This window comes from Capra hircus, chromosome 16 (genome assembly GCF_001704415.2).
Source record: "Capra hircus breed San Clemente chromosome 16, ASM170441v1, whole genome shotgun sequence".
Classification (NCBI taxonomy): domain Eukaryota; kingdom Metazoa; phylum Chordata; class Mammalia; order Artiodactyla; family Bovidae; genus Capra; species Capra hircus.
In genome coordinates this window covers 64,541,165-64,563,876 of record NC_030823.1, presented here as the reverse complement: position 1 = coordinate 64,563,876, position 22,712 = coordinate 64,541,165, and the positions used below count along the sequence as shown (strand labels likewise).

General features: G+C 40.1%; 1 protein-coding gene across 1 annotated transcript in view; it reads left to right on the top strand.

Moving 5' to 3' along the window:
• The window catches only part of FAM129A (family with sequence similarity 129 member A), a 174,819-nt gene that overhangs the window by 67,315 nt on the left and 84,792 nt on the right, over positions 1-22,712 (top strand). Inside the window, exons 2-4 of the mRNA XM_018060719.1 lie at positions 6,335-6,465; positions 11,450-11,581; positions 19,027-19,141. Coding sequence (XP_017916208.1) covers positions 6,335-6,465; positions 11,450-11,581; positions 19,027-19,141 — 378 coding nt within the window. The remainder of the gene's footprint in view (positions 1-6,334; positions 6,466-11,449; positions 11,582-19,026; positions 19,142-22,712) is intronic.

Here is a 22,712-nt window from a genome sequence, read left to right as displayed (position 1 = left end):
GCTTTTAAAAGGGCCAGAAGATACTTTTCTTACTTTTACAAAGTTGAACTGAAGCTAAGTGTTGTGGACAGAGCTCTCATGGAGGTTTCTTTTAACTTCAGTGATGATTACCCTGAAGGGTATTAAGACCAGCCTGGTCAAGTAAATTGTACCAGCCCAAGGCCCAGCACAGGCTGTAATACTTAAGTAGGATTAAAAGAAATATGCCTGTTCCCGAAATGCTGGTACAAGAAAATGTGGAAGAAACCCTTTGTGGTTCTAGTCTTTATATTATTGAGTAACTTCCTATTAGAGAAATACCTGGCAGTATGTTTCAAAAACAATTTAGGCAAGAGAATATGATACTAAATTGCAGAGGGTGGAGAGGAAGGTAATTCAATACTCAAGAATCTTGAGAACTGTGGAAACAAGCTGGGTTAAGCAGAAATTATTTTGTGTGGTACCTGTGGGCTGATCCACTTATTTGAATGCCCTTATGATGGGATATTAATTAATAGTAATAATAGTCAAAATTTATTGAGTATCTAAAGTGTCTGATACTGCTCTAGGTACTTTTTAACCTGTAGAACATCCCATTGAATACTTGTAAAGCACTGTGAAAATGAGTGTCTTATAATCCCCATTTTATAGGTGACAAAATTGAGGCTCACACATTTTTCACAGAACTAGAAGAAATAATCCTAAAATTCATATGGAACCATAAAAGACCCAGAATTGCCAAGGCAATCCTCGACAAAAAAGAAAAAATCAGGAGGCATAACCCTCCCAGACTTCAGAAAATACTACTAAGCTACAGTAATCAAAACAGTGTGGTATTAGAACAGAAACAGACAAATGAATCAATGGAGCAGAATAGAGAGTCCAGAAAGAAACCCACACACCTATGGTCAGTTAAGTTTTGACAAAGGAGGCAAGAATATACACTAGGGAAAAGATAGTTTCTTCATCAGGTGGTGCTGGGAAAATTGGACTGCTGCATGTAAATCAATGGAGTTAGAACACACCCTCTCACCATTCACAAAAATCAAACTCAAAATAGCTGAAGACTTAAACATAAGACATGATACCCTAAAACTACTGGAAGAGAACATAGGCAAAACCTTCTCTGACATAAATCATACCAATGTTTTCTTGCGCTCAGTTGCTCAGTTGTGTCCAACTCTGAAAGTCTGACTGTAGCCCACCAGGCTCCTCTGTCCATGGAATTTTCTAGACAAGAATACTGGAGTGGGTTGCTAATTTCTTCTCCAGGGGATCTTCTGGACCCAGGGATTGAACCAGTGTCCCTTGTGTCTCCTGCATTGTCAGGCAGATTCTTTACCACTGCGCCACCTGGGAAGCCCCAAAGCAATACAAATAAAACCAAAAATAAACAAAGAGGACCTAATCAAAGTTGCAAACCTTTGCACAGCAAAGGAAACCATAAACAAAGCAAAAAGACAACCTACAGAATGGGAGAAAATATTTCAAACGATGCAACTGACAAGTGTTTAATTTCCAAAATATACAAATAGCTCATACAATTCAACAATGAGAAAATAGACAGTCTTACCCCAAAATGGGCAGAAGACCTAAATAAGCATTTCTCTAAAGAAGACATACAGATGGCCAATAGACACATGAAGATACTCAACATTTCTCTAATTATTAGAGAAATGCAAGTCAAAACTACAAAGAGGTGCCACCTTACACCAGTCAGAATGACCATTGTTAAACAGTCTACAAATAACAAATGCTTGAGAGGATGTGGAGATAAAGGGAACCCTCCTATATACTGTTGGTGGGAATATAAGTTAGTGTAGCCACTGTGGGTCCATTGACAGATGAATGGATAAAAATACAGTACGGCTATATGATGGAGTATTACTCAGCCATTAAAAAGAAATAATGTCATTTGGTGAAAAATGGATGGACCTAGAGATTATCATGCTAGGTGAAATAAATCAGAAAGAGGAAGACAAATAACATACAATATCACTTATATGTGAAATCTAAAATAAGACAAGTGAACCTGTTTATGAAATGGAAGCAGAATCACAGACATAGAGTAGTGATTGGTGGTTGCCAAGGGGAAGGTGCTTGGGAAAGGGATGGAGTGGGAGGTCGGGGTTAATAGGTGTAGTCTTTTATATATGGAATGAATAAGCTGTAAGGTCCTACTGTAGGGCAGAGAGAACTATGTTCAATATCCAATGATAAACCATAATGGAAAAAAAAATAAAAAGAATGTATGCAGCCATGAAATTAAAAGATGCTCCTTGGAAGGAAAGCTATGACAAACCCAGACAGTGTATTTAAAAACAAAGACATCAGTTTGCCGACAAAGGCCCATATAGTCAAAGCTATGGTTTTTCCAGTAGTCATGTACAGAAGTGAGAGTTGGACATAAAGAAGGCTGAGCACCAAAGAATTGGTGCTTTCCAGTTGTGGTGATGGAGAGGACTCTTGAGAGTCCCTTGGACAGGAAGGAGATCACACTGGTCAGTCCTAAGTGAAATTAGTCCTGAACATTCACTGAAAGGACTGATGCTGAAGTTGAAGCTCCAATACTGTGGCCACCTGATGTCAAGAGCAAACTCATTGGAAAAGACCCCGATGCTGGGGAAGATCGAAGGCAAAAGGTGAAGAAGGTGGCAGAGGATGAGATGGCTAGATGGCATTAGTGACTCGGACATGAATTTGAGCAAACTCTGGAAGATAGTGAAACACTGGGAAGCCTGGCATGCTGCAGTCCATGAGGTCGCAAAAAGTTGGACATGACTTAGTGACTGAACAGCCCAACAACAGTATATGTATAACTGAATCACTTTTCTGTACAGCAATAATCGACATTGTAAATAAACTATATTTCAATTTAAAAAATTTAGGCTCAGAGCGGGGAACTCAGTGTAATACATATACTAACTTGCCTTTTCACTTTGGCTCATTAAGGCTGTTTGATTTAGTTGATTTTAATTCAGGTTGCACTGAGAGCCTCTTACATGCTAGAAAGTGTTCCTAAAACATCTGTGAAAATGTAGGTTATGTTTGTCCTGAGCTTTCAGTGAGTAGGATAGTGGTTTTGTAAGCAACAGGGCAGGTCCTAGTTAAAGAGTTACGGTAGACAACTTGCTTTTGACTTCTTCATTCCTTGGTTCGGCTTAAGGACCTTCCCCGGGTGGTTAGCTTGAGTTCTTCACCATCATCATAATTACTAGGGATTACTGAGCCCTTTCTATGTGCCAAATGCAGTGCTGAGCACTTCACTGTGTTATTTCATGTAATTACAACCACACTGTGAGATTGTTACTCTTGTTTTTAAATCGAAGTATAGCTGATTTACAATGTTATATTAGTTTCAGGTGTGCAGTAAAGTGATTCAGTATTTTTGGAGATTATATTCCATTATAGGTTATTATAAGATAATGGGTATAATTCACTCTGCTATACAGTATATCCTTGTTGCTTATCTATTTTACATATAGTGGTTTGTATCTATTAATTCCATACCCCTAATTTGTCACTTCCCTTTCCCTCTCTCCTTTGACAACCACAAGCTTGTGTTTTATATCTGTGAGTCTATTTCTGTTTTGCATATACATTCATCTGTGTTACTTTTTAGATTCCACATATAAGTGGTATCATACAGTATTTGTCAGCCTGACATTTCACTAAGCATAATATTCTCTAGTTCCAGATGCATTCTTACAAATGGCAATATTTCATGTTTAATGGTTGAGTAATATAACACCTCAATTCATGAGAATGCTACTCTTACTGGCTTCATTTTATACGAGGGGAAGAAACTGGTATGAAATCTTACTACTAGTAAGTAGCAGAGATGCGATTCATCCCTTATCTAACTCCAGAATCCATCCTCCTAACTACAGTGTCATTTTGCCCCAACTCTAGGCTTTTCCCAAATTGTCAAGATCCCTACACCAGGCATTCTTTTATTTGGGTTTAGATCAGCTGAATCTAAAATCTAGATACATTTTGGGAATAGCTTTTATTTTCCTCCTAGAATTTGTGATGTTATTAGCTGTTTTGTTCACATTTGGAGAGTCGTTAGGTTAATTACCCTCGAAAGCTGTGATCCCTTTTTTATGAGTACTCCCTCCTTCATCTGTAGATATTCAAGTCGCAGAAGTGTTTTTCTCCTGTGTTGGAAGGGAGCAGAGGCATTGTAGCATCTCAGTAGAAACAGAACATCCTTGAGGGAGGTTTGGTGATGTGGCAGGATATCAGGTTTCAAGGTTCTGTAGAACTCATCATACAATGACATCCATCTCCTTTTATTTAAATCCAAGTGCTTGCAAGCGTACAAAAATTCACATCAGAAATTAACCAGCTGTTCTTCTGCTAGACTAAACAGTGGTTACTTGGACCTAATGGGCAGCTTTTGTTATTCATTTATACGTTTCAGTGAGGTGAGACATCCTCATTGTGGGAATTCTCAAAGATGCCCCACGCCTATACAAGGAAATTATAGACAAGTATATAGAATTTTCCTTCTTATGTGCTGCATAAAAGCTAATAAAATAATGACCAATTAGATACTTAAAAGCCTGAACATATGAGAGTATTATGCAAATACTGATTAATAGTAATACCATAAACTCACAGAGCAAGGAAAAGCATGCCTGATTCAAATTATAGGAGCTTTTATTTGCATTTCTACAGAACCTATTATTAGTAGGTCTCAAAGCCCCTTACAAGTAGTAATTATTAAAACTCATGAATACAACCAGAAAATGTCATTTTATTGAGGGAATAAGTGAGAATTCCCCTTTACCTCATATATATTATGAGACCTAAATGCCTGGGCTACAGTAGGCCTTTCCGTACAGAGAGAATGAGTTTGAGCAAGCTCTGGGAGATGGTGAAGGACAGAGGAAGTCTAGTGTCCTTCCGTCATGGGGTCACAGAGTTGGACATGACTGAGCGACTGAACAACAACTCATACACTTGTGGGTGTTTGGGGCAATGATTCCATAGGCATAGAAGTTGGCAAGTGTGGATTCACAGTTCTCATATTGAGTATCTTTATCTATGTGGTTATAACCCTTCACTTGGTTTTGAAATTTTACATGCATAATAGCTCGAAACGAATGTTGCCTGTATGTTTTAATATTTCTCTGTTGACTATATCAAATTTGAAAACAAAAATTATACCAAGTTCCCATGAAAACACTTTAAAATATTTTGGAATGTTATATCAGATTTACTTTTCTCAAACTAACATTTCATTCTAAGGACTAACAGCTGGTGAGCACAGTCAGTGGGACCTGTATTTATTTCTGTTCTCGGTGGGAAGTGCTTGAAACGTTGTGAGGATTTCTCATCTGCTTCAGAATGCTCCTTTGCCCTTCCTCCCCTATTTTTCCTTCTCCTTTCCTGCAGTTCGGTTGCCCAGGTTGGAAAAGCTCAAAAGCATTCCAGTGCTCCCTCTCCCTCTCCCTCCATCTCCAGTCCTCAGCCTCCCCCCAGTGCCCCCGACATGATTAATCTTCAGCTTTATTTTCTTCTGGTGCTGAGAGATCATATTGCAGTTATCAGTCTTAGTTGTCAGACAGCTGTACTTCCACGGTTATATTTCACTGTCACGTAGATTCCAAGAAAAGTGTGGACTAGTGAGTGCCTTCTTTTATAGTTAGGACACTGGAGCCCAGTGAGAATGAGAGACACCCAAGGTCATACCGCTGGTTCACTTCTCTGTCTTCTAGAATTGGGACCAGAATTCAGGTCTCGAGATTCCTAAGCCAAAAGCTGCCCCATGGTTATTTTATAATTCTTTGAATCACAAAAAAACTTTTAGACCAGAGACATAGGAGCAAAACTAGAAGAAATAGTTTGTTGATTTTATCCAGGGCTGTGGATCCGCAGGACTAGAAGTGGAGCCTCAGGATCTGGGGGGAAAAAAATGGAGTGATGTGTGTCCAGAGCTGAAATGGTGGACCCTGGGACCGTGGCATTGCTGTGCAGGAGTCGTTGAATGACTTAAAGTAGAGGATAACGAAGAGCAAGGTGAAGGGGAGGACAGGGTGAGGTGGCAGGGTGCTTGTAGAACTAGGAGGATGGTTGCGTTTATGGTCATGACGATGGGCTGTTATATAAAGTGGAGCAAGTTGCTTACTGGATAGATGGTCCTCGGGGACCTTGAAGTCACTCAGGGTGATGCCAGAAGGGAGGAATCAATAAAGGCATCCAAGTTCTCAGGAACTGTGGGGAAATAACAAATCCCTAGAAAGCAGAGGTGTGGAGAACCTTTAGGGGGTATTTATAGAATTATGGAGAGATGTCTATTCTGTGACAGATGATACATTTCTAAATTCTAATTTTCATATTTTTTCAGGGAAAACTGAGGCAGCCATCAAAAACTTCAGTCCCTACTACAGTCGCCAGTACTCTGTGGCTTTCTGCAACCATGTACGCAGTGAAGTAGAACAGCAAAGAGATTTAACATCACAGTTTTTGAAGACCAAGGTAACCCATGGACATTTGGTTTCCACATTTCTCCCACTAAGAATGGTTTATAGCTCATGATATTTCTGAAATAAACAATAATTTGTGTGACAGTTTAAAAAATCTGTTCTCAAATCATGCTCAAAAAACTATTTGCCTGGAAGTTAGAACATATGATTTCTTGTTGATGGTGCAATCCATATGAAAAAGAAAACAAGCATGATCTCAATTTTATCATCTTTTTCCGCACTGATGCTTTGATGTCAGGAAATCTGACTTGCTCTGATGAAGTTCAGTACAAAAAAAGTCATAATTTCAATGCCTCATACTTCTGGCATTTTTATTTTGGTCATTGATCAAATGTGATTTTATCTTCTAAACTGTAGTTTATTCTTTCTCCTTTGCTCCATTATAATAATTATCCACAGCCTAAACAGATATTTATTAATACTATGTGCCAGGCCCTGGGGCTTCCCAGGTGGCGCTAGTGGTAAAGAGCCTGCCTGCCAATGCAGGAGACAAGAGACATGGGTTCGGGAAGATAACCTGGAGGAGGGCATGGCAGCTCACATGAGTATTTTTGCCTGGAGAATCTCATGGACAGAAGAGCCTGGCAGGCTACAGTCCATAGGGTTGCAAAGAATCAGACATGACTGAAGCAACTTAGCATGCATGTTTGCTCGCCAAGCCCTATCCTAAGTACTGGAGAGCAAGAGAAATTTTCTGCTTTCCTGTTAATATTCAAATAGAAGAAAGACAATAAATACATAAATGAATATCAGGTGATATCAGGTAATAAGAAATGCTATCAAGTAAAATAAAGCAGGAGTCATGAATATTTCAGAGAAGCCTTTTGGGGAGATGACATTTGAGCAGAAACTAGAGTGAAATAAAAGAATAGGCTGTGTGAGTATCTGTGGAAAGAGTGTTCTAAGCACATGGAACAAAATTGCAAAGGTTTTGCTGCAGTTAAAAGCGCAGCAGGAAGGCTGGTGTGTCGAGAGCCATGTGAGCAAGGGAGGAGAGTTGAAAAAGGAATACAGAGTGACTGATAGAAGCCAGATCATATAGGGCCATAGACCACAATAAGGGTTTTTATTTTAAGTGCGATGGGAAGTTATTGGAGGGTATGGAATACAGAGTGACTTATAATTTTAAGGGATCTCTCTGGGTTTTCTGTAGAGATAGACTACAGGGCGGGACATGAGAGGGAACTGGAAACTGGCAAGCAAGACACTGTAGCAGTCCAAAAGAAGGATGATGGCATATTGGACCAGGGTGGTGATGGGAGTTCTGAGAAGACTCCAAGTCAGAGCTGACTGAACTTGTGGATGGGTTGGATATGAGAGAACAGAAGAAGAGAGAAATTAGTGATGACAGCTTTCAGCCTGAGCAAATCAGCAGTTGGACTTGTCTTTTACTCAGGAGAGTCAAAGGTGAACGGGGGTCCTGAATTCACATTTGTCCATGTTATGTTTAAGATACTTTTTTGACATGCACCTGTGGAAATATTGAAATAGATAGTTAAATGCTCTGATTTGGAGCTCAGTGGAGAGGTTGAGGCTAGAGAATAGAAATTTGGGATTTCTTAGCTTCTAACATCTGACCTGCCTCTTGAGAAATCTGTATGCAGGTCAGGAAGCAACAGTTAGAACTGGACATGGAACAACAGACTGGTTTCAAATAGGAAAAGGAGTACGTCAAGGCTGTATATTGTCACCCTGCTTATCTAACTTATATGCAGAGTACATCATGAGAAATGCTGGACTGGAAGAAATACAAGCTGGAATCAAGATTGCCGGGAGAAATATCAATTACCTCAGCTATGCAGATGACACCACCCTTATGGCAGAAAGTGAAGAGGAACTAAAAAGCCTCTTGATGAAAGTGAAAGTAGAGAGTGAAAAAGTTGGCTTAAAGCTCCACATTCATAAAACTAAGATCATGGCATCCTGTCCCATCACTTCATGGGAAACAGATGGGGAAGCAGTGGAAACAGTGTCAGACTTTATTTGTTTGGGCTCCAAAATCACTGCAGATGGTGACTGCAGCCACAAAATTAAAAGATGCTGACTCCTTGGAAGAAAAGTTATGACCAACCTAGATAGCATATTCGAAAGCAGAGACATTACTTTGCCGACTAAGGTCCTTCTAGTCAAGGCTATGGTTTTCCTGTGGTCATGTATGGATGTGAGAGTTGGACTGTGAAGAAGGCTGAGCACCGAAGAATTGATGCTTTTGAACTGTGGTGTTGGAGAAGACTCTTGAGAGTCCCTTGGACTGCAAGGAGATCCAACCAGTCCATCCTAAAGGAGATCAGCCCTGGGATTTCTTTGGAAGGAATGATGCTAAAGCGGAAACTCCAGTATTTTGGCCACCTCATGCGAAGAGTTGACTCATTGGAAAAGACTCTGATGCTGGGAGGGATTGGGGGCAGGAGAAGAAGGGGCCGACAGAGGATGAAATGGCTGGATGGCATCACGGACTCAATGGACGTGAGTCTGAGTGAACTCCGGGAGTTGGTGATGGACAGGGAGGCCTGGCATGCTGTGATTCATGGGGTCACAAAGAATCGGACACGACTGAGTGACTGAACTGAACTGAACTGGTATTAAAGTCATGGGACATAGTCAAGGGAAAGTGTAAACAGAAAAGGAGAGGTTCTATGACCAAGTCCTGGCCCCTTCAACATTTGGAGATCAGAAAAAGGAGAAGATTCCAGCAAGATGGACTGAAAAAAAATAGCCTGTGGAGTAGGAAAAAAAAAAAATGAGAGAAGTGCAATGTTCCTGAGACAAATAAAGAAGGGATTTCAAGAAAGGTTGAATGATAAATGGGTCCAATACTGCTGCAAGTCGACCAACAGATTTAGTGACATGGGTTTGCAGAGATAACTGATTGTCATCACCATAAAACAGTTATTGAAAAAATTTAGGGAGTTTGATAATAGTGAAAATTCTGGTCCACATCCCCAGAGATTCTTATATAATAAATCTAGGGTGAGCCATAGTTTTAACAAGCTATCAGTTGATTTAAGTGGCCCAGTTTTAAGAAGTGCTGTGTGTAACAACTATAAAGTTATGCTTATATATGGTTTCAGTCTCATTTAAAGAGGAGAGTGAGGGCCTCTTTTACATGTTAAGGAGCCCAGGTAGGAGAGTACCTCATCGTCTGTCTCAATATCCTGAAACTTACTTTGGAAATTCCATCCCTGAGTGGATTTTTATAAAGATGAGTATATCTATCTTCTCTGTATGCTTTGTGTAAATTTTGCTTGAAAGTGGAGAGACGTTTCTAAAGGGAATATGATTTTCTTTCATAAAGATACAGTTGGCTTACAATATTGTGTTAAAGGCACTACTGTTTTTTCTCTTTCTTAATTCATGTTTTAATTGGAGGAAAATTGCTTTACAATGTTGTGTTGGTTTCTGCCTTACAACAATGTGAATCAGCCATAATTACACATATATCCCGTTCGTCTTGAACCTCCTCCCCTGCCCCTCATCCCACCTCTCTGAGTCATCACAGAGCACCAGGTTGAGCTCCTTGTGTTATACAGCAGCTTCTCACCAGCTCTCTGTCTGGGGCTTCCCTGGTGGCTCATATGGTAAAGAATCTGCCTGCAGTGCAGGCGACCCTGTCAATCCCTGGGTCGGGAAGATCCCCTTTACACACGATAGTGAATATATGTCGGCTACTTTCTCCATTCGTCCCACTCTCTCCCTCCCCCACTGTGCCCGCAAGTCCATTCTCTACATCTGGTCTCCATTCCTTCCCTGAAAATCTGGTCATCAATTTTTCTAAATTCCATGAAAGAATGAATTTGAGTCAGTTCTAGTGAGGTGGATGAACCCAGAGCCTGTTTTACAGAGTGAAGTAAGTCAGAAAGAGAGGTGCTATAGTTTATGAATAACATAATTATAAAGTCAGTGACACGTGAAAGACAAGAAGCCCATTCCTATATTTTGAGATAATACATGAGGCAGGATGAGAATTATTCCTTACACAGTTAGCCCAATAGAGACCTGTCTAGGAACCTAACAGGGACTTCCCTAAAGCATATTTATCACCAGCATGCTGCTGCTGCTGCTAAGTCACTTCAGTCGTGTCCGACTCTGTTTGACCCCATAGATAGCAGCCCACCAGGCTCCCCCGTCCCTGGGATTCTCCAGGCAAGAACACTGGAGTGGGTTGCCATTTCCTTCTCCAATGTATAGAAGTGAAAAGTGAAAGTGAAGTCGCTCAGTCGTGTCCGACCCTCAGTGACCCCATGGACTGCAGCCTTCTAGGCTCCTCCATCCATGGGATTTTCCAGGCAGGAGTACTGGATTGGGGTGCCATTGCCTTCTCCGTTATCACCAGCATAATTAATGTGAAATCCACAAACCTTTAAATTGAAGAGGTAGAATGAAGGTTTGCTGACTTGCCTGCTTGTTCTTTAACCAGAGAGCAAGCATGATCTCTTTGAGGAGCTTGGAGGTAGGTTAAGTTTTATAGCCTGGGTCCCCAGAGCTTTGCGTTTGGGAAAACCACTGAGCATGAACTATTGAGGCAGCCACGGAAGGCTGACCAATAGGGGAACAGCCTGTGAATGCCCCTGTTTTTTCAGGAATTAACCCATATTCAGGATGCTGGGATAGATGTTTACAACTTACAGCTATGCACCTCTCTCCCTCTCTTCCACAGACTGGATGAAGATTTTAAGTAACACACATATGCAAGGCATAACCTTGCTACTATAATCCCTTCTCCCATATGCTTCTGTTCTTGGAGGATAATGGAGGGAATGCAGATTACAAAGTTATCAAGAAGACAAATATTTGCATTTGGTCAGGAGAAGTAGGAATGGGAAGTGTGGAGGGAAGTGGGGGAAACAACAATTTCCCGAGGATCTCAGCACAAGATAGTTTCCAAAAATATTCCTTGAAATACCGTGAATAGACAGTGATAGCAAGATATATGCCCTCTTTTGTCGTCATGGTTAATTGTATTCATCTTCTTTAAGCCGCCGCTGGAGCCTGGAACTGTTTTGTATGAAGGAGAACTGTCACAGTTTGCTGAAGACATAAAGAAATGGAAAGAGAGATACGTTGTGGTTAAAAATGACTTTGCTGTGGAAAGCTACGAGAACAGAGAGGTAAGACATGCCTCATTGCTGCTGGCTCTTGCAGTACTCTTAAATGTTGTCTGGGTCGATTGGCATGCCCTGTTCTTTGAGACTGACTGATTCAACGAGTACTAACGGATTCAGGTATTCATTTCCATCAACAGATCCTTACTGTGGGTTATAGTAGGTTCTAGGCGTATCGCTGTAGAGCACACAGATGCTTGCAGTCTGGTGGGCGAGATAGACTTTGTACAAGTAATTACAAGTGAGTGTGAACATGGAAGGTTCTACTGAGTGACCAGTGCAGGAACCTTTTCCTGTAATCACTGGGCTTTGAGGTCTATCCCAGCCACCTCCAACAGCTCTCCCTCTCTGCTCTGTGTCTCTGCATCTTCCCAGTCTTAAGCCTCCTGTGTCGCTGAAGAATTATTTATTAAGATTGTGTTTGGATTTGCATGGGTTCCTAAAAATTCAGAACATTTCACACACTTTATTCCATTTATACTTATGGATTTTTTTCACTAGCTTTTCCCTGCTTATCTCATTCTTTTCCTTGTTTGTAAAATGTGGAGAAAGCGAGGTAACTTATGTAAAGTGCCTAGCACCTGAGAGGACCTCAGATTTTATCGGCTCCCATGTCTTTCCCCATCAAAGGTGGTAATGTGGTATAGATGAAAGAACACTGGGCAGAGAATTTGGAAAACTAAAGGTGAGCTCTGGCCTCCATTAAACTAGAGTGTGAGACTGAATGATCACACTGATTCCTTCTAGATCTCATACGGTACACATATTCAGAGAATCAGTAGATAGATTCTCAAGTTCCCTTTAAAATGAATAGTGACTATCTATGGATTAAAAGTAGTAACCAATTTAAAACTCTACTTTCTTGACTCTAAGTTCAAAACTAGTCAAGACATCCTCTACAGATACTCTGAGTAATCACCTCTGATGCTAAACCATTAGGAAGAGGCTTCAGGCTGACAATGTTTCCTTCCCATTTCTGATGGAAAACAGAAATAACATAGAATGCAGATGTATTATACCACTTCCCAGGCATTCTTATACCACTTTCTTGGGTAGTCTTATTCTTTCTAAACTTCAATAAGTTAATAGCTTCTTTGGTTTCTCTATTTTAGGATTTTATTCAACATTTGATTTGCTCTTTGAAGCAAATGATCAACACAGTGCAAATAATAATGATAATTACAATAAATCACTTTATATTTCATGTGTCCCACTACTTCATCCCCTCAGGGAAGCTTAAGAAGAGGCAGTGTAGTGTAATGGTTGATATTTTGCACTTTGAACCACACCTTTGCCAGTTTCTAGATATATGTGTCCTTGCATAAGTTATTAATCTCTGTGAACCTCAGTTTTCTCATCTGTAAAATGGTAAGCATGGTTCTTTCATCACGATGTTGTTGTGAGGATTGAACACATGAATGCACGGAAGCCCTTAGCATATGGCCAAGTGCTAGCAGAGCCCAATATAGAGCAGTTGTTGGTATGACAACTAGCTGATGTGGAGGAAACACTCATGAACTCACTCTTGTATTTATTAAAGTTTTCATCACATTTGGCACTAACTGAAGTTTCATTTTGAATCAAATTTTGTTTTTTTTCCCCTTTTCATTTTAAGGTTAAAACTTGCTCCCTTGGCTTACAATTTATGAACTATATTGCTTTCTTTGCTTTGCTCATCATTTTCAAGTGAACTTGTTCTGGTTGCTAAGATATGGTCACTGAGTTTGATAATAACCAATTTTTTTTTTAACTTGGAAAAAAATGCTCATGCAGTGTGCCATAGTTCCTCGAAGTTTTAATGATAGCCTGTTTATTAATTACAAAAGGATTTTTTTTTAAATTATACCTAAGATGGAAGTCCTGAGTGGTCCAGTGGTTAGGACTCCAGGCTTGCACTGTAGGACTGCAGGGGCCACAGGTTTAATCCCTGTTCAGGGAACTAAGATCCCGTATGTCACACAGTACAGCCAAAAAAAAAAAAACAACTTATACCTAAAAGTTATACATTAAATATCCATAAATTACCAATTCTTTTATCAAGAATCCAGTTTTGGCTGGTAATTGAATAGGGGAAAAAATGAGCATTCTTATCTTCATTCTCAATTCCTGCTTCCTGGGGCTGGATTCGTCACCTTCTCACCACTGGGTCATTGACAAGTTATTTAACCTCTTTGAGTTTCACTTTTCTCATTGATAAAATGGAAATAATGTCTAACTGACAATGCTGTTTTGAGGATTAAATAATATATAATGTTTTTAAAAACCTAGATTAGATAACACAGTTTAGATCTGAGGCCAGTCTGAATCAAACTGTTCCTAAACTTTCTCCAAATCACGCCATCTTCAGTTCTCTCTTTTGCTGTGGGTCCTGATATGCTTGAGCAGTTGATTAGTGGTTCTTACAAGAATGAAAACAGCCTTCTTAGACATACAGGAGTTTGTTTTGTTTGGGTTTCTTCAATCACTATCTTATTGATGCAGAATATGTTATTGCTGCTCCAATTTTGTGGCCGTTATTAACATTATTTTAGGTATTCCCAAGAGAACCACCGTGCCAGACTTTAGGTCCCACAGTTTTATGGTTTCAGTTCGCAACTTGCTTGTGCTTGTTAGTCTCACAATTTTCCCTTAACTTATGCCCTCTCTTCAGGGCACATACTTACATTTTATCTTATTTGTATGTCTGCATGAGTATATCTGTTTAACCAAATACTTCACTGCTTTCATGATGCTTTGCAATCCTGTTATGTTTCCCAAACAGCAGAGTGTTTTGTCTGCTGACCAGAATTGTTCAGATGTCATGATATTATAATTCCACCCTAGACCATTTTACTGAAAAACAGCCTCATGTATGAGGGCAAGTGGTGGCATATTTTATCATTGTTACATTTTTATGCTTTTGGTAAAAATCCTTAGCAGCCATAACTGCACTTGTGTGTCCCACAGCCTCGTTAGTCATCAGTCTCCAAGTATTTTGTGCTGTAAATATCTGTATGTGTCGTCATTTTTGTGGTTATTAGAATGATTCAGGTGCTAGCATCTGAAATGATAAGTGAGGTGCAGAATTTCTAGAAGTTACTGAGATTACGTTTCTCTCCTTTGAGAGACATATCTACAGTGAATCTCCCTGAGATTAGAGACTCTGATTTATCATCTTGTGACCATTACACAAAAGTACTGAAGTACCCACCAGTAGCAAGTACGTAAACATTTTTTTCACCTTAGCTCCAGGAGGCAGTGTGACCCATGTCAGGTCAAGTAAAGCTCTACCCTGACTGAAGCGATTGCTCTAGTCTAGAGCTGGTCATATGATCTTGCAAAAAAAAAAAAAAGCTACATTAATCAAAACAGCATGTTATTGGCACAAAAACCAGACATATGGGTCAATGGAATAGAATAGAGAGGCCAGAAATAACCCCCCACACTACAATCAATTAATCTTCAACAAAGGAGGAAAGAATATACAGTGGAGAAAAGACGGTTTCTTCAATTCTTTGTGACCCCATGGACTGTAGCATGCCAGGCTCCTCTGTTCTCTGCTCTCTCCCAGAGTTGTCTCAAATTCATGTCCACTGAGTTGGTGATGCTATCTAACCATCTCATCCTCTGCCACCCCCTTCTCATTTTGCCAGTATTCTTTCCCAGTCTTCTCATCTTTCCCAGTCTCAAGGTTTTTTCCAATGAGTTGACTCAGTATCAGATGGCCAAGGTATTGGAGCTTCAGCTTCAATATCAGTCTTTCCAAAGAATATTCGGGGTTAATTTCCTTTAGGATTGACTGGTTTGATCTGCTTGCAGCTCAAGGCACTCTCAAGAGTCTTCTCCAGCACCATAATTTGAAAGCATGAATTCTTCAGTGTTCAGCCTTCTTTATGATCCAACTCTCACATCTGTGCATTACTACTGGAAAAACCATAGCTTTGACTATACCGACTTTTGTTGGCCAAGTGGTGTCTCTGCTTTTTTAATATGCTGTCTAGGTTTGTCATAACTTTCCTTCGAAGCAGCAAGTGTCTGAATTTCATGGTTGCAGTCACAGTCTGCAGTGATTTTGGAGCTCAAGAAAATAAAATCAGTCACTGCTTCCACTTACCCCTCTTTACTAATATTTGCCATGAAGTGATGAGACCAGATGCCATGATCTTAGTTTTTTGAATGTTGAGTTTCAAACCCACTTTTTCACTCTTTTCTTTCACCTTCATTTAAAGGCTCTTTAGTTCCTCTTCACTTCCTGCCATAGAGTGGCATCATCTGTATGTCTGAGATTACTGATATTTCTCCCGGCAATCTTGATTCCAGTTCGTGCTTCAACCAGCTTGGCATTTCACAGGGTGTACTCTGCATATAAGTTAAATAAGCAGAGTGTCAATATACAACTTTCTTGTACTCCTTTCCCAATTTGGAACCAGTCCATTGTTCCGTGTCCGGTTCTAAGTGTTGCTTCTTGACCTGCTGTACAGATTTCTCAGGAAGCAGGTCAGGTGGTCTGGTATTCCCATTTCTTGAAGAATTTTCCATAGTTTGTTGTGATCCATACAACCAAAGGCTTTAGCATAGTCAATGAAGCAGAAGTAGATATTTTTCTGGAATTTTCTTGCTTTTTCTATTATCCAGTGAATGTTAATAATTTGATCTTTGGTTCCTCTGCCTTTTTAAACCCACCTTGTAAATCTGGAAGTTCTCAGTTCATTTACTGCTGAAGCCGAACTTGAAGGATTTTGAGCATAACCTTATTAGCTTGTGAAATGAGCACAATTGTGTGGTAATTTGAACATTCTTTGGCATTGCCATTCTTTCGGGTTGGAATGAAATCTATCCTTTTCCAGTCCTGTGGCTGCTGCTGAGTTTTCCATATTTGCTGACATACTGAGTGCAGCACTTTAACAGCATCATCTTTTAGGATTTGAAATAGCTCAGCTGGAATTCCATCACCTCCACTAGCGTTGTTATTAGTAATGCTTCTTAAGGCCCACGTTACTTCATACTCCAGGATGTCTGGCTCTAGGTGAGTGGCCACACCATCATGCTTATCCAGGTCATTAAGATTGTTACTGTATAGTTCTTCTGTGTATTCCTACCACTGCTTCTTCATATCTTCTGCTTCTGTTAGGTCCTTGCCATTTCTGTCCTTTATCGTGTCCACCCTTGCTTGAAATGCTCCCTTGATAACTGCAGTTTTCTTGACAAGGTCTCTAGTCTTTCCCATTCTATTGTTTTCATCTATTTCTTTGCATTGTTCACTTAAGAAGGCCTTCTTATCTCTCCTTGTTATTCTCTGGAACTCTGCATTCAGTTGGGTATGTTTTTCCCATTTTCCCTTGCCTTTCACTTCTCTTCTTTTCTCAGCTATTTGTAAGGCCTCCTCAGACAACCATTTGGTCTTCTGACATTTCTCTTTCTTTGGAATGGCTTTAGTCACTGCCTCCTGTACAATGTCATGAACCTCTCTCTATGGTTCTTCAGGCACTCTGTCTGCCAGATTTAATCCCTTGAATCTATTTGTCACCTCCACTGTATGATCATAAAGGATTTGATTTAGCTCATACCTGAATGGTCTAGTAGTCATACCTGAATTTCCCTCGTTTCTTCAATTTAACCCTGAATTTTTCAGTAAGGAGTTTATGACCTAAGCCACAGTCAGCTCCAGGTCTTGCTTTTTGCTGACTGTATAGAGCTTTTCCATCTCCAGCTGCAAAGAATATAATCAGCCTGATTTTGGTATTGACCATGTGTAGAGTGATGTCCATGTGTAGAGTTGTCTCTTTTGTTGTTGGAAGAGGGTGTTTGCTGTGACCAGTGTATTCTCTCGACAAAACTGTTAGCCTTTGCCATGCTTCATTTTATACTCCAAAGCAACACTTGGCTGTTACTCCAGGTATCTCTTGACTTCCCTTTTTGCATCCCAATCCCCTATGATGAAAAGGAAATCTTTTTTATGATTTATACGGTTTGTAGGTCTTCATAGAACCATTTATCTTCTCCAGCATTAGTGGTTGGGGCATAGGCTTGGATTACTGTGTTGTTGAATGGTTTGCCTTGGAAACAAACTGAGATCATTCTGTCATTTTTGAGATTGCACTGAAGTACTGCATTTTGGACTCTTGTTGACTACGATGGCTACTCTATTTCTTCTAAGGGATTCTTGCCCACAGTAGTAGATATAATGGTCATCTGAGTGAAATTCGCCTATTCCAGTCCATTTTAGTTCACTGATTCCTAATATATTAGTGTTCACTTTTGCTATCCCCTGCTTGACCATGTCCAATTTACCTTAATTCATGGACCTAACATTCCAGGTTCCTATGCAATATTGTTCTTTACAGCATTGGATTTCACTTTCACTATCAGATGCATCCAACACTGAGTGTCCTTTCTGCTTTGGCCCAGCCACTTCATTCTTTCTGGAGTTATTTCTCCACTCTTCTCCAGTAGCATATTGGACACCTTCGGACCTGGGGCTTCATCTTCCTGTGTCACGGTTTTTTGCCTTTTCATGCTGTTCATGGGGTTCTCATGGCAAGAATACTGGAGTGGTTTGCCATTCCCTTCTCCAGTGAACTACCTCTTGTTAGAGCTCTCCACTATGACCTGTCCATCTTGGGTGGCCTTGCATGGCATGGCTCTTAGCTTTATTGAGTTATGCAAGCCTCTTTCCCATGACAAGGCTGTGATCCATGAAATCAACTACACTTCGGTTTAAAAAAAAGGGGGGGGGAAATTTTTTAAGATTTAAATTAAAAAAAGGAAAAAAGGGCTGGGATTGGTTGACTCCTGACCTAAAATACCCAGGGCACAGGCCCAGCTTCAGGTGCAGTTGGACTCATGGCTCCAGTGATATCAGAACTCAGTTTGCTCTTTCTTCTATCTGAAATCTTTGCCTTCATTCAGCCCAGCTTCCTTACCAGGCCCAAATCTCCATGGCCAGAAACCTTCAGACTTCTCCACAGTAACAAGATGGCAGCCCAGTGTCCTGTCCTCAACCTTCTCTCAGAGCTGAGGCTTTCTGTCAGCCTCGCTTGCAAGTCCTGAAGCTCACTATGATTGGATTGAATCAGGTCATGTGATCATTCCTGACCCAATCGCTGCATCCAGGATATAACCAGTGGAAACTGTAAGAACCTTTCTTGCTGACCCTAACACTCACTCTGATTGGACATCCTGAGGTCACGTGCCCTTCCCTGTCCCAATCACTACAGCCAGAACATAGCCAGTGAAAAGTATAAGAGCCTTTCTTTCTTTTTTGGTCCTAGAGCAAGTCCTGATGTTTACTATGACAGAGGCTTCTGGTGCAAAATATAATTTTTGTATAAATGGCTCTTACTCAATGATATAGTGTGGGAATTTCTATCTCTGAGTGTATAGTGTCTGGGTTGTCTATTTCTATTATTCCTGATATTTCCCAAAAATCCAATGAGGAAAAAGTCCACTCATTTTTGCCTTTCCTTTCTTAGGCCTATCAGAAAGGAGCTCCCCCTAAAAGCCGAATTCTTCCAGCTGGTGGCAAGGTGCTAACCTCAGAAGATGAATACAATTTATTATCTGATCGGCATTTCCCAGACCCTATTGGTGAGTTACTGAGCATTCCTTCCCAAGACAAAATTCCTAAACATGTTCTGTTTGGTTAGACCAGTTCTTCTCAAGGGTGAGGGTGGGGGGATTTCACTCTCCAGGGACATTTGGCTATATCTGGAGATATTTTTGGTCATCACAACATGGGAGGATGGTGCAATAGACATTTAATGAATAGAGGCCAGTAATTATTGCTAAATATCTGACAATGCACTGAATTGTCTTTGATGTTGAAGAATCATCTGGCATTAAATATCAATAGGCCAAGGTTGAGGAACCCTGGGCTAGACACACATTCTCCATAGGCAAATGGAAGATATAATTTCTCTAATTCAGGTAAACCTTGTACCACTTCTATTACTTTAAATCATATTTGGTAATACACAAGTCAGTCACTGTGTTTCTAGCATATAGAAAATGTACTGTTGGTCAGATATCTTGAGGCTTTGGAATAATTGCAAGCTTTACACAGGACAGCAAAAATAAATGTTTCGGGCCCAGTCTGTGAAATGTACAATCCTATCTTTCAGTAAAACCTGTCAGGAAACATTATTTTTCTAATTTTAGGATGATTTGCAATAAAATATCCTAAGTCAACAAAATACTTTTAGTAGGCATTAGGCATTAGAGTAACTCTTGGGTACTGTGTAAAAAACCATTGCATTAATTAGCATATCTATAAATAATAGCTGAATACTGCTATAGAAAGAGCATTGAACTGAGAATTCGAAGACTGAATTTTCATCTGGTTCTGTGATGCTTAACAAGCATTTTCCTTAGCCATTGCTGAACCTTTTTGAATTCTGTTTCTCCTGACTCTAGGGACTTGAAATTGAAAATCTAGAAGGTTATTACCAACTCTAACATACTTTCATTTTCATTCATTTCACTTTCTCCATGCTGAGAGTGTAAGGGATAATATACAGACCAAATAGAGCGTTTCATAGAGATTCATGAACTGTGGATAATGTAATAACTCCATTTGGCTTTGTGTAAATCAAAGCACACAATAATTACTTAGTTTCTTGAGGAGAGTCCTGGTTCTTATTAATAGGTGTAATCGTTTCACTGGAATTTATGGGGGAAAATGTAAAATAATTTTATCAATTGTTATTTCAGTGCAGAATGCTTAGTGTAGTGTTTTTAATAATGCTATTATAGGATTAGTACATGAATCATAAACCTAGATTAACAAACTCTGACTAAGTAATTCAAGCTAAAACAACACTTTATGTATACTATATGTATTATTATATTTTCTTTTAATGTCTACTTACGTGTTTTCTTGGCTCTGGAGCTGCCCCTAGAAATGGGGATACCAACATGTTGGCTCTTTAGAACCTCTTAAAAGAACTTTCCAATGAAATCCGTCAGAGCAGATAATACATTAATTGATTTATTGATGAGATCAAGTCAGAAGGAATGAAAAGGAATAAAAAACACAAGGCCTGGATGACTACTGCCACTTGACCCAGAACTTCAGACTGGGTATTTCAGTGACTCTTTAAATTGTATGTTATGGCCTTCTCAGTTTTAAAAATAGAATACTCTATAGGAGATCATTTGTGATATCCTTGTAACTCAACTCAGAAAAAATGCAGACTGGAAAAAATTTCATCTGGAAAATTATTGTAAGAGGTTAAGTGAGTTATAACTAGAGAACAATAGAAATGAATTTTATGGGGCTTGCCAAAGCTTTGAAACGTAAAGGGTGAATATTGCTTTCAATTGTTCATACAATATTGTGACATCTTGGAAAGGGCAAGGAGTGTTGTTTCACAAAATGTGATTGCTGTGTGATTCTAATTTTATTGAAAAGAATAAAGGCACCGTAAAGATTGGAGGAATTAACTTCACTTGAGCAAAAACACTAACGGGTTTATCAATATAGGTCTTCTTTACACAGTAGTTGGCCAAAACTTAGTGGCGTTGGCAAACCAAACAGCAGCGGAGGCTGGAAGTGTAGTCTTTAGTCTATAATGGCACTTGCTAAACTAAAAATCAGGGATTTTATTAGAAAGAGGAGAGGATAGAAATGTGTTACAGCCAGAGGTCTCTGCTACAGTATTTAATCATTTATTCATTTGTTGGCATTCGTATGCTGATTCATTCCTTGGTATTTTGCTTGGGACTGGTGAGCTCAAGATTGTGCTCACAACATGTTCAGCTTTATTAAGTTCAGAAATGGAACTCCCATGTATGCCCCAAGAAATCTATTCTATATCTAAACCAATCAGCTTGCCGGTAGCAGGAGTCTGTTCTGTAGCTTTCCTCATGGTTATGATCCATTTCTTGGTATGCCCAGTGCTTTCAGTTGCCTCTTAGTAGGTCCCTCTCCTCTTGCTTCCCTTGAGATAGTGCCCATTATGTGGGCAGGGAGCCCAGAATTCATTTTTCCTTCTGCTTGTTTTCCACGACTCTAGAAACAAGCTGGGGCTCATTTAAATGAATGCAATATCATAGAAATGGAATGCATGGAGAGGAATAAAGTTTAGACAGGAGATCTGAGTAATTGTATGGCTCAACTTGAGTTTCTTGGAATTGATTTTGAAGAAAGGGCTGAAAGTTCTATTGTTTAAGGCTTTAAAAATTTCCTAGGACCACATAACATATTTATTCATTTAACAAACTGTAGTACAACGTCTACTGGGTTTGTATGCTATGAGTTGAGCATGCAGAGATATGTACGATGGAGCCTCCACCCTCAAGGAGCTCCAGGGCAGTGGTTCTGCTTCTGGGGAGAATTAATTGGTTGTTGTTTAGTCGCTCAGTCGTGTCCAACTCTAGCCTGCCAGGTTCCTCTGTCCATGGGATTCTCCAGGCAAGAATACTGGAGTGGATTGCCATTTCCTTCTCTTGGGGATCTTCCCGACCTGGGGATCAAACCTGCATCTCCTGCATTGGCAGGTGGATTCTTTAGCTCTGAGCCACCAGGGAAGCCCTAATTGGAGGTGGGGGAGGTTTACCTCACTTTATGTCACTCACTCTGAGTGTGAGAACCAGACACAAACACAGATCATTACATTTTGAGAAGACAAGGTAGGGAGCACCCTACTGTCTCTGGTGGCAGAGGGTGGTGCCAACAAAGGCATCCCAGAGGAGGTGGCTTTTGAACTGAGTTTCGAAGGATGAATGAGAGTTTTCTCTGCAAAAGTATGATAGAGGGAAAGGAGAAAAAAAGAAGCATGAACTGCAGAAGCAATACGCAAAGTCATAGGAAGGATGACGATACCTCCCTTGGGAGAGTAGAGAAGAGAGTGGGGCAGAAACCAGTGCAGAACAGGGTAAACACCAACACTTAAAGAGAGAGATGGAGAGAAGGGGCAGAGGAACCAATAAAAGTGAAAAGGGGCAGTGATGTTTAAAAAGCATGGAGAAGGTCACCCTCCTGGAAGTCAAAGGAAGAGAATGTTTTCAAAGGAAGGGGTAACTGGGTGCAACAGATAATCCCTGATCAGGTTGAAAGGGTGGGTAATAAAGAAGAAGCCATAAGCCGGCAGTAAGGATGACATCGGTGACCCAGGCAGTTTGGTTTGGGGACTGGTGAAGAAGGAACAAGTTTAGGGTG